Source organism: Chelonia mydas, chromosome 18 (genome assembly GCF_015237465.2).
Source record: "Chelonia mydas isolate rCheMyd1 chromosome 18, rCheMyd1.pri.v2, whole genome shotgun sequence".
Classification (NCBI taxonomy): Eukaryota; Metazoa; Chordata; order Testudines; family Cheloniidae; genus Chelonia; species Chelonia mydas.
Genome location: NC_051258.2, coordinates 19,532,743 through 19,545,551, shown reverse-complemented (window position 1 = coordinate 19,545,551; position 12,809 = coordinate 19,532,743). Strand labels below are relative to the sequence as shown.

Here is a 12,809-nt window from a genome sequence, read left to right as displayed (position 1 = left end):
AGCACCCCACAGCACGCTGGAAAGTTAGCACCTGTAGCTCCAGCCTCAGAGTCAGTGCCTATGCAAGGAGCTGCATATTAACCTCTGAAGAGCCACCCCTGATTTAGAGTATGTACAGATCTTAGGCCTCAGAAATGGGATTTCCCCCTGGAGTATTCCAGTAGTTTAGTTCAGTCCATCTCTACTCGCTTTATCCTGAGAGTACATTCAGATGTCTGAAAGTTGCACGGAGTAACTGATCTCAAAGTGGGGGCGGCACTGTTGCAGAGTCAAGTCTGAAGGGTGGTTTACTTTGAATGACTCGTGATCTACATTGGTGCTCTTTGCATGTCTGTCCTTGTGATTTTCACAATGTCCTGAATGGTTAAACCTGATGATATGGCACTCTCCCCTCCTGTCCTTCATCCATTCCTCAGCTCTGGAGTCCGTGAACAACCAGGAGAAATGCTAAGGTTAGCTACTTTCATGCCCACGTTACTGAATGTTTCTCTTCGTCTTCCCATCTGCAGATGTTGATGAGTGCCAGGTTCACAACGGGGGCTGCCAGCACAGATGTGTGAACACCCTGGGATCCTATTACTGTGAGTGCAAGCCAGGCTTTCGCCTGCACACTGATGGCAGGACCTGCATTGGTAAGTGGAGGCTTTTGTTCTTTTGAGAGCATCTAATTCTCCTTATCCCTTTTATCCCCCCGTGCAGCATTGCATGGAACACAAACATGGTTTCCTTCTGCCCACCCCTCTTGCTTCCATTGTCCATGCAAGGCAGTGACATGTTGAGAGGACAGAAATCAATTGCTGATTTCTTATAGTGTTTCTTATAGGTTTTTCTGCTTCTGGTCCATTGGCTATGAGGCATAACATTTTCAAAACCAACCAACCAAAAAATTTACTGTTTTGAATCTCAAACCAACCCTTCCCCAAACATCAAGGTTTCTTGTTAAGTTAATTTGGGTAAAAGGTTCAGGTTAGTCCTTATTTTATCTGAGTTGATTTGCCTATTGCTTCATGGAATGCACTGTTGTAGCGTAGATGTGTCGAATGAGGCTAATAAGCATAGACTCACAGATACTAAGGTCAGAAGGGACCATTCTGATCATCTAGTCTGACCTCCTGCACAATGCAGGCCACAGAATCTCACCCACCCACTCCTGCAATAAACCTCTCACCTATGTCTGAGCTATTGAAATCCTTAAATCATGGTTTAAAGACTTCAAGGTGCAGAGAATCCTCCAGCAAGTGACCCATGCCCCATGGTACAGAGGAAGGCGAAAAACAGCAAGGGTTTTCATTAATGCTATCATTGTGGCCCTATTAACCTCAGAACCAACAAGATTAGCTCCATGTGTGCCCTTCTTGGGTTTGAGGCTGACCTCAGTCATTACGTACAGTAATCTGTTCTGAAGGATGTCTAATCCAAAACCAAATATTAGTAAACAGTCTAAAGATGTGGGAGCCAAGTCAAGTGCAGTGAGAAGGCGTTTGTGAGTTGCAGGCCCGTTTGTGCTTGGGATGCTGATGAATCCAGCTGGCAGTGGAGAAAGCGTTTTAGAGAAAGAAAAAGGAAACCTGTTGTACTCAGGCAGAGCCATGGTCTATCAGGCAGTATTTCATAAGACGTTCAGTAAGATGCTTTCTTACATTGACTGTATGTTGTACCTTTTGCTCGCTAGAAACGAACATGCCTTATATCTGTATACTAACAATATTCCAAAGCTTTCCACGAGGATCTCAAAGCCTCACAACATCTTTGTAGGGGTTCCCAATTATTAGCCAGACATTGCTGATGTAAGGTGACCACCTGTTGGGACAAGAAAGGTGTTTGATCCCCATGGCTCATTCAGTCTTTGGCCTCTGTGCTGAGTGCCAGCAGGGCGCCAGTTTATGTGGACAGTTATCCGCTAGGAATTAGACCCACAGATCAGACTGTAGATGGCAATGACTTTGGTCCAACATGGGCTTTGAACTGATGGCAGGGAGGTGACTGTCTCGTTGTACTGTGTATAGACAAGCCCACCTTCCTGCATTTTGCATATGTTATGAATGTTTTGAAGATGGAGTTCATAGCATGCATCAGTGTACTTCTTAGCTAATGGGAGGAAGCCTAGGACCAAAAAAGTTTTGAAAAATGAAAAAGGGACTAGTCATATTTTGAGAAAAGCAAATCTCTTTGCGTGAGTGAATCAATTTTTTAAACTAGTAACAAATTAATTATACAGCAGCACATCATAGAAGATCCATCCTTGATTTAGGGTCTTAATTTTCTCTCTTGATATTATCAAGTTAGAATATGTGGGAAGTATTGGAGCTTTTGTGCTCCCTGTTATGGTAAGTTTTCCTGAGCCAAGGATTAATGAGTTCTTGGCAAGGAGGAGTAAGTTCCTGGACATGAGGGGATAGTGTTGTGCCAAGGAAACAATCTGAGGTGCCTTCCTCCATTCACGGGTGCGGCTTTTGGGCTGCATTTGATTCATATCCCATCTTTTGGGGAAATTATAGGATGAAATCCTGCAGTTCTGACTGTCTCAGGCAAAGCTCCCACTGAAGTCAATGAGAGCTTTCCCTGCTTAAGGATGAAGTCAGGTTTGAGGGATTTGGCTCAAATTATCTACACACGTAGGACCAATTAAACCATAATTTTTATCAGAGAGATGAGAGTTAGTGGAAAGGGTGAAAGTTTAACTGAATATGGTTAAAATACAGCTACTGAGGGTCTTATTGGTTTCATATCTGATGTGATCTAAAAAAGCGATGGGAGAACCTCAAAGAGTTTGCAGGTTCTACTCTTTGCTGAATGTCTCGGGAGTACAAAACGGGGTTGGCAATGTCCACAGAATAGGCTTTCTAGTGAGACTTCAGATACTTCCTTCGGTTTGGAAATTTTGCAAAAACAACCTGCTTTGCGGTAATCTGGCTCTTCCGCTTCCAGATGCAGCCCAGACCCAGAAAGTGTGGCGCGTCAGCATCCAGGAGGGCTGTCAAACAAACAAGCACAACATTCACTCTGTTTTGATTCTCTTTGCAAAAGGGAAAATCAGTTGCTTTTGGATTGTTTTCCCCTGCTAGCTCCTGTCCGTGTGGCAGTGAGGCCAGCCAGCGTATTTCGCAGCAGCAGCAGGTCTCCTGGGTTCTGGTGCCGTCTGTTGTTTGGGAGAGAAAAGAAAACTTCTCCATAAAACTACAGTTGATCTAAAACCAGAAACATATGTTGGAATTCTGTGTTGCTCTTCAAGAAAAATAAGACTTTATCGCATCCTGCGATCAGCCTTTATCCGCCTGCTACGGTAAATAGGGAAACAAGTTAGCACAAGAAGTGCTTTCTAACATTCTATATTGCATCCCTAGTTTATTCTGAATTGGTTTATACTTTTAAAAATTGAGGACCCATTTCTCGGTCAGATAGAACTAGTTGGGTCTTTTCTTTCTTTCTGTCTTTCTGTCTTTCCAGTCTTTTCCTTTTCTTAGTTTAATGGTCCTAGGATTTAATCAAAGAAAGACAAGCCTCTGGTTAAGAACCCCAGAGAACAAGGTGCATTTTTAGTTGCATATAACATGCATGCACTCTGAGTTCCACACTCTGAGTTCCACACTCGTGGAATACCTCAAAAGTTGCTATCCATATTCTGGAATTAATTGTGTGGTTTGCTAGAAGACTGGAGTTATGGCATTAAATTTGCAGTAGCATGAGAGGAGCCAGAGAAATAGGGAGTTTCATAGTTTTCGCTATATCTTTTCCAAAATGTTTTAGACGTTTTGTGAAACATTTGTAGAGATTTTTAAAGAGTTCTTCAAAAGTTAAAGAAACGTTTCTCCTTCTCTAATGCTCTGAAATCTTTAAAAGGTGCCATATATTTGGCTTCAGTAATCCAATCCAATTCCTAGTTCAATATGGTTTTCAAACCTAGATCCTAGCTGTTGGTGCTGGCTTTTCTCTCATCCCTGTTTTTTGCATTTCAGAGCACACTCTGCAGTAAACAGGATATATTGCTCCCAACTGTGCATAAACTACACGCAGGACTTCTCTTCTGTGGACTGTTAACGTGAGCAGAATGGTGCCCAGTCAGGGACTAAGAGCTGAGTCCACATTCTCAGTGAATTAAAAAATCTTGGATGATCTGTTGGAAATGAAAAAGGCCCCAAGACTGTACCCCATGTAATTCTGTCATTCTTCTATTTTATAGGAGACTTTACACATGTGTATCTGTAATTTAAATGCAGAGAGCTTGAGTTTCCCTGCATGTGCACAGCACTCAAGGGTTTTCCCTGCTCAGCATAAAGTGCTCCCTGTGTCATATATCGCCACTAAAGAGACAGTGGGGGAGAGAATCAACACCCTCGAAACACAAAAGGCCACATTTGTAAGGGCAGTAAAGGGGTTGAGCTTTTCCGGTGGACCCCAGTTTTTACTGATGCCTGGGGTTTTTGAGTACTTCCCCCTGCCAGAGATCAACTTTCATTTCATGGGATAGGGGAAGGAGGGTCAGCACTGAAGGTCAGCCTGCTGCTAGCTCAGGAATGCACTAGGAATGAGGAGACGGGTTTTAAACAGAAGATGTAAAGGTTTGTATTGAGGAGTTTTCAGAGATAATTAATCTTATTGTAAAATAGCCTTTCCCTGAAGCAGGGAAGTGTGCAGCGGCTTTGCTCTGGAGGGCCAGTAGAGTCTTCAAACCACATTAAGAATGGCTCCTTATTCAGGGCTTGATTCTGAGAAACCCACTGCAGTAATATTCAGGCACACAGTAAAAGGGTCACTCTTGTCCCAGCAGCTACAAAGAACAGTGTTTAGAACAGTGGCACCATGCTGGATCTGCAGCACTAGGAATCTAGCGGTGGAACTGTGCTGTGAAATAAGTTCCCCATCTACCTTTTCCTCTGAGTCCAGTCATGCAGCCACTTGGCTGCTACAGATCCAGGCATCACCTTCTGAGCACATCTGATGAAGTGAGCTGTAGCTAAGGTGCCACAAGTCCTCCTTTTCTTCTTGCAGATACAGACTAACACGGCTGCTACTCTGAAACCTGAGCATATGTAGTATTTCAGACATGGTAGCCAGCAGATGGTTGGTTTCCAGGCCATTTTCTTCTAACAGTTCTCTCCTTGGCTCCCCCTGCTGGCTGGTGAGCTCAGCCTTGCATGGATCTGAAGATTGCATCTGAAAAAGTGGGTTTTTTACCCAGGAAAGCTTATGCCCAAATAAATCTGTTAGTCTTTAAGGTACCACCGGACTCCCTGTTGTTTTTGTGGATACAGACTAACATGGCTACCCCCTGATACTTGAGGTTGGTGTCAGCCTTCTTGCTCTTGCTGCTGCTGTTTTGAATTCACTTTTCCTTTGGGATGCTGTCTATTTGCCATTTTTGCAAATTTTTGAGTGAATATTTGCATAAGTGGAACAAATTCCTGGGTGTAGGGGATTCTGAGACTTGTCAGGCCAAAGACTGCTTAAAAAAATGTCTAAGAGAGAGAACTTGTGTGTGCGTATGCCAGTCATGACTGATGTGGCCAACCCCAAATCAGGTCATAAATCTTTTATGCCACACTGCACCATTACATATATCCTATGTACAACATTTATTAACTTACTCTTCCTCCCATGCTACCCACCGTATCCACAACTGTGCACCCCAAAATCCCACCCGCAAATGTACCAACCACATCATGATATTTCTAATGTTGTCAGGGACGCATCCATTTAAATTGGCAGTTCATGGAGTGTCGTGTTGCATGGGAAAAATCCAGTGGCAAAGTGATGGCAGACAGAGACAAGAAGCCAGTGTCTCCCAGTCCATTGCTGTAACCACTTGAACCAATAACCATCCATTTGTATGTATATGCTGCTGTTACATGTGTAAATGTGCAATTTGTTAGGTCACAGAATGGGAATTAAATCCTAAAGTGTTGCTGTTTCTTCTTACTCATTTAATGAAGCATACTACAGAGTGAAAAGTGAACCCTCCCATTTGGAAGCATTAACCTGTCAGTCACAAAGGCCCCCAAAACCAAAAGAAAACATGAGGGATGATTATCATTAACTGGAACATCCAGTTAACTAAAACTGATTTTCCATGGAGTTCCATGAACCTTCTTGCTTTTTTTCTATATGGAAACTTTACTACTTGTATGGAACATCTATGCAAAAAAATTCCAGTGGGAATCCAATCAGGCCTATGCAGGCTGCAAAACTGTTCTGCATTAAACTTCCCAGGAGGGATTAGCAGTAAGATGCATGGTACTGGAGCTCATCTACTAGAATTAAGGTGTCTCCAATCATTAAACCTGACCCCCCATTATGGGAGGTATTGGGGCAGCTTCTAAAATCTCTGGAGCGCAGGGCTGGCAGGACCTGGCATTATTCCAGCATGCCTGCACCTCTGTGACAAAGTACAACTAGAATATGACCTATAATATGAATAGACAGCTTGTAGAACCTCCACACTATATAATTAATAAATTAATGTTTCTAAAAAATACCACCACCGGAACAGCTATAAAGATACAGCATTCCCATTTTAGGATTGATGATTTTTGTCCTTACACACTTTCATGATAGAATAAAGTACAATACTCTCATTTTAACTCTATAATAACATCTGAAACCATTTGTTCACTAGGATCAAAGTTGATAAGAGGGGAGTTTAATCAAAGCTCAGAATGGAATAGAAAAGCTGGGTGTATTTCCACGCGTAGTAAGTGGGGGTTGTGTTTGTGACTCTGCCTTCCCTTCCCTCCTAGGCCTCCGTTTGGCTCCTGCCATGAATGCTTATGCCAGATGAGTGTCTCTATTCCTATGTTTGTTTCTTGGTGGATGGTTTCTACCCCATCAACTTTGTGTTGTGGTTTTTTTGGTACCAGTAGCTGTATCCTATCCAGTCGCTGACTGCACTTTAATAGTCACGAACAGCCAGTGAGCTGCAGTGTTGAGAGGTGTTTTGAGTTTGTAGAAGTTACTTAAACATACGATAGTCCAAGCCATCAATTAAAAAAACCAACCCATAGAAAGTACCCCGCATTGTGAACATGAGGCAGCCAAGGGGCACTCTTTCTCCTAAGATTTATTCATTAGGCAAAGTATGTTCCAGGGAACTGTGCAGAGGCTTCCTGTTCCTTCACCACACTCTGATACTTAGACTGATAACATAGTGAAGTCTGGAAAATGCAAGCAATCAAGCCAGTCTTCACTCAGTGGGTCACTTTGCAATAATCCCTGGTCCTTGAACATGTGCCTGCTTTTTGTGGTGTTTTTGCAAGTACATGAAAGTGGTTCACTCCGCCAGTGCTCAGTCTAGATAAATATTTACCCTGCAAAGTCAGAGGCTTTGCTATGACTTGATCTTTGAAATCACATGGTTTTTATTAAACCAACATTCTTGACAAGTATTACAGGGCTGGCTCTTTGAGGGCTGTAGGAAAGTGTGTAGCCTGTAGCAGAACAGACCTGAGGCCTCACTTAACAATAACCTTAATTTATTCTTCAGTTTTCTTCTTTTACAAACCCTTCCCCAGTTCTAGCACCATATGGGAAGAGAAAATTTCTCCTGCATAAATGAAAGTCTGCAAGGCCAGGGGTACCTGAAGGTAGAGGAACTATGTGACTGAGTGAAAGAGACAAGGATAAAGACCAGCAGATACACTTTTAGTCACATATGGTTGATCCTTTCCAGTGGCAGGCAAACGTCATGATTTGGAATTTGGTTCAGAGCTGCACCCCAAGACTGGATGCTTACGTGTGGACACACATTTAAAGAAGGGCACAGCAAGCTACATTTGTAGATTGCAATTAGGAAATTGAGCATCTAACCAGTGACGAAATGTTTTCTAATTGTTGTATTAGTTGCTGCCTGCCAAGACATTCAGTGTCTTGTATAATAATAATCACAGTTAAAACCTATTGTAATGAACTGCTTACTATGTGTGGGTATGTTGTCTGTACCGCTGCACTCTGCTGGATGGAATCAGAACTTTTCATCGTGTGCCATAGACCTTGTATTGCCTAGTTGCTGAAGGACGTTCTCCCATATTTCAGATATGTAGGAGCTTGTGCTTTTGGAGCAAGAGGATCTGGGTTGCATCCCAGTGACATTCTGAATGACCTGGGCCCAGTAGTGTTGTACTAATCCGGGCAAAACTCCCCTTGAGTTCATGGGATTTTTATCTGTGCAGAGTCTGGAGGATCAGGTCACTTCTTTGTGTGCATGGGCTGCATTTCAGTGTGGGATATCTTTCAGTTGCAGCACAGAAAAGTCTCAGTGCAGCTAATGCACAAAATTCCTGAAGTTATAGAAAATGGATCGTAATGAAACAAAGAATGAATAATAAATGCAGTGGACTCCCTCATATTCCATTTTGCTGAAGGAAACACGGAACATATATTGATTCCTAATGGAGCTCTGAGCCGAGGTACACAGGAGTCTTGCGGTCCAGAGCCACCATCAAGCATGGATATTAACTTTAGGAAGCTGTTGGCAATACTAGTGAGCAGAAATGTGGTGCCAGAGAGTATTTTGGAGACAGAAAGAGTATCTTGCTATGAAGTTTCTAGTTAAAATATGTCAATCAGTGAATCCAATTCTCTGAATGTTTTCCTATCACCACAAAACCCACAAAGCTGTTGATTCATCAACGATACTGACTAAAGCACTTCCTGTCTCCAAAACCCCACTAGAGGAGGCTGGTTTGCTGTTAACCCTGAAGGTTCAAAACCTGTTGCAGAACTCACACCACAAATAGAGTAGCACAGGGAGAGGATGAATACTCTTCTAGCTCTTTCTTTGGGCTACTATTACATGTTTGTGATGGATATTCCTATCCTCTCTCATTCTTTTAAATATTCAGGAACTAGAAACCAGGTAAAACATTTTGCTGCTTTCTTTCCGTATCTTGTGCTCCTGTAGCTGTTTACACCTGTGTACTTTGCACAAGTATAAATGATGAGGCAAGCTGCAAAGCAGAGGAGAATCAGGTCTTTTACGTTCCTGATATGTGTAAAAATGTATTGAAAAGATTTTACAAAGGGAAAGAAAGGAAATAACATAATGAGATGCCCGGCAATTTAATATTTATAGCTGTCTAGGCCAAGCTGTCTAGCTTCTCAAGCTGTCTGATGTGGGGGACCGGTAATTTTTTTTTCCAATGTGCGCGCAGACCGGCAGCTGATGGCTCTCGGACCGGCACCACTTTGAGTAGCACTGGTCTAGGTAACACGGTTACACCTGTTACATTTTGAAATGTATATTTTGGCCTTTTTAGCTCTTTTGCTTCAAGGTTCTCTAAACACTTCACTTCAATTTGTGCCTCTCAGCACAACCTCTTATTAAACCTATTTTATTGATGGGTAAATTGACTCACGGGAGTGTAAATGAATTCGGGGGGATAGCTCAGTGGTTTGAGCATTGGCCTGCTAAACCCAGGGTTGTGAGTTCAATCCTTGAGGGGGCCCTTTAGGGATCTGGGGAAAAAATTGGTGATTGGTCCTGCTTTGAGCAGGGGGTTGGACTAGATAACCTCCTGAGGTCCCTTCCAACCCTGATATTCAATGATTCTAATTAATTTGTGTCACACTGAGACAGTGGCAGAGTCAATGGCACTCAGGACTCCTAGCTCCCCCTCCCCTGCTCCGCCCACTAGGCCAGGGGTTCTCAAACTGGGGGTCAGGACCCCTCAGGCAGGGTTATTAGATGGGGGGGTCACGAGCTGTCAGCCTCCACCCCAAACCCCGCTTTGCCTCCAGCATTTATAATGGTGTTAAGTATACAAAAAAGTGTTTTTTAATTTATAAGGGGGGGTTGCACTCAGAGGCTTGCTATGTGAAAGGGGTCACCAGCACAAATGTTTGAGAACCACTGCACTAGGCAGACTCCCTCCCCCTGAAAAATGCTTCTAACTCCCACTCTCACCATATACACTGGACAAAGGGGCCGTAAAAGCTCCAGATACAGCCTGGGGACAATTCCCCTGGTGCGGGAACCGAAGTAGAGAAAGCCACAGCGTGTCTCCCGAAGGCCCCTTTGCAAGCCCTGGCTCAGGTGTTGTGCTAAAGTGCGGGTGAGAGTGGCATGGCAGAGAATGAGTCTCAGCACAATGCTGTGGCGATTCTGTGCCGCATTGCTGCCCATAAGCAGCCAGAGACAGCCCCGGAGGGCTGCCTAAATTCTGCCAGGCTCACTTGAGGCCATGGAACACCCTAGAATTGGGAGGGTGCAAAAGTTGTTAACCCCCCCCACACACACACACACACACTTTTCTGGGGCTGTGATATGTGTGTGCTGTTTAGAACAGCACAGGAAAGCACAGAGTCTCACCCTTGCCAACAACTCATTGTGTGATCTGTACCAAGGCTGCAAGAAATTCTTGTACGTTGTCCACATTTTCTGCTGCTGAAATATGACAGCCCAGTGTGACACAGCTTCAGTACAGAAGAAAGGGAAAACAAACAGAGATTTCTACTAAAGAAAAGAACATCATCACACTATCCTGAAATTACCTCCTGTCCCGTGCTCAGAAATGGATGGGAAGAGGGGGATGGCAAACATCTTCCAGTTTTTTTATACGGTTTCAGAGCGTGTTTCTTTTTTTCTTCTTTTTTTTGGACTCCATTGCAAAATGAGGTATTTACTGTGAGCCAGTTGCTTTCTTTGGCCTGGGAAACAGAGATGGTCCTTATTAGCACACAACATATTTCTGGAGATTGTTGGAGCTCAGATTACACAATATATCCCTATTTATATCATTAAGACTATGTTAGATAAAGAAATCTCAAGTATACCAGGGATTTATTGGAGTGGATGGAAGGACTGTGTTTTGATGTTTTGTGTGTTGCTTCAGTCCCAATAGTACATGGACTCTTTCAAGTCTCAGTAAACCATCAGCACACCAGGTACTGCCATGGCGTCTCTTACCATGATCAGCTGCTCTGGTGCAGCTCTCGTGTCTTGCTTTAGACTCTGGCATCTCTTTAGACTGTCAGGTATGGGCCTGGCATCTCACCAGGCCTCACTCCAGCCCTTCTAGGAAGGGTGCTTCTCCTCCCGTTTTCAGTCTCGGATCTAGTTCTCGCTCTTGCCCAGAGATGACATTGGGCTCCCCTCTGTCATTCCCCAGCCTACAGCCCTGTCTGAACCTCCAGTCTCAGCCCTCTGGCTCAGAGGGCCAGCAAGCATCTCCCTCTGCTGCTCTCAGCCCTCTCTGGCCATGGCTGTCCGACCTGGGGAAGTTTGTAGGTGACCCCTGCACACTGTCTTTCTGCCTTCTGCTTTCACCAGCTTGATCTCTGCCTCCACAGCCCAACTAGGGAACTCTCACCGCTCTCTCCTTCAGTGGCATCCTCTCCCTGCAGCTATCAGCCCAACTTTGCTCTTCTCCTGAGCTCTCTGCTTCTCTAGATCCCTTGGCTTTTCTGTCTCCCTCTCAGGACTCTGAATTGTCACATGCCTTTGGGCTGTTCCTCATTTATTACTGCCCCGAAGTAGACCTGCCCTGCTTATTGCACCAAACTAGGTTGCACCTGGATTGGAACAGAAGCGCTGAGCCTGATTGCATTTAAGAGGCCAGCTACCCTGTTACAATGTGCTTAACTTTAGGCATATAAATTAAGCACTTGCTTAAGTGCTTTGCTGATTCAAAGCTGAATCAGGTTTGCTAAATGGGATATAGAGCAGTCTAAGCAGGTAATCTAGAGAGTGAATGAATGGGAGTGGACGTTGCACTTACCCCTCTACATTCTGAAATTGGTCCCTGGGAGATAGGGACGAGAGACCTTCAAGTGAGATGTACTTCTGACAGCTATTACTGGCATCTGCTCTTCCGAGACTGCAGGAGAACTGCTGCCTGCAACCACAAGGGCTCGGTTTGAGTTTCAGCTGCAGTAATGAGCCAGATGCATGCATTTGCCAAACGTGACCCTGAGGTGTGCTTCTTTGTCAGTTGGTTCAGTCCATTCTATTATCAGACTAGACATGGCTTTCCGTATGTGGCAAACACTGGCACTGTCCATGGTGTATCTGTGCCGGGGTCAGCTGAGGACCTCGGACGCCAGGGCTCTCAGCCCAGAACCTTTCCCAAACATAAAACTCACTCTAGAAGCAGAGGGGATGGAAATAGTTTGGTCTCTTTTAAAGCTGTGAAATATCATCTGTGGAAAATCTGTCTAGTTTTTCTCTCACAAATCCACATGATACACAATATGACACTGGGTTTGGCAGCACTGTCACAGAAAGGGTCAGCTAGGGAAAGCATCTGGGGATGGAAATTTGTTTTAGTGTGGCTTTGTAAAGAAAGGGATTAATAATTCAAATCAGTCCAGTAATGAGTCTTATTAGCCTTCACTCACTGCTCTGTGAGACCGCATCCTAAGGAGGCCCAGGACTAAACGGCCCTTCCTTTAAGAAGAAAAAAAGAGGAAGCTGTTTACTCTTTAGTTCTTGCCATTCCCTGTGTTTGAATTCAGCGTCTGCTTCTTTCCTAGCACATCTTAGTGCTTGCATCTAAGAGCATTGCTGCTATTCAGTGTAATGTGGGTGGTATATATTAAAAGCAATATGATGTTATTGCTTTGATCCTTTCCACCATAAACTACTTCATGCTGAATAGCCAGTGATGCCAACCAGAACTCTCTTGTCCATATGCCTCTTGCCAGAGAATGACGTCTGGCTCCTATTACTTGTACCGGGCTGGAATGTACCCGGCCTGGTTAACACAAATAGAACACTAGGGTTCATTAGTCAGCATGTCCACTGTCAGAATTTATGAGGCTCAGATGGGATTATTAGTCTTTAACAATAAATTTGCTAACACAATGTATGGCACTTTGGG

At 44.0% G+C, this 12,809-nt stretch overlaps 1 protein-coding gene across 6 annotated transcripts in view; it reads left to right on the top strand.

Annotated features, from left to right (window-relative positions):
* The window catches only part of MEGF6 (multiple EGF like domains 6), a 255,996-nt gene that overhangs the window by 181,729 nt on the left and 61,458 nt on the right, over positions 1 to 12,809 (top strand). For all 6 annotated transcript variants that reach the window (XM_037881096.2, XM_037881095.2, XM_037881094.2 and 3 more), the window contains one exon: positions 510 to 632. In XM_037881096.2, the coding sequence (XP_037737024.1) occupies positions 510 to 632 (123 nt within the window). The remainder of the gene's footprint in view (positions 1 to 509; positions 633 to 12,809) is intronic.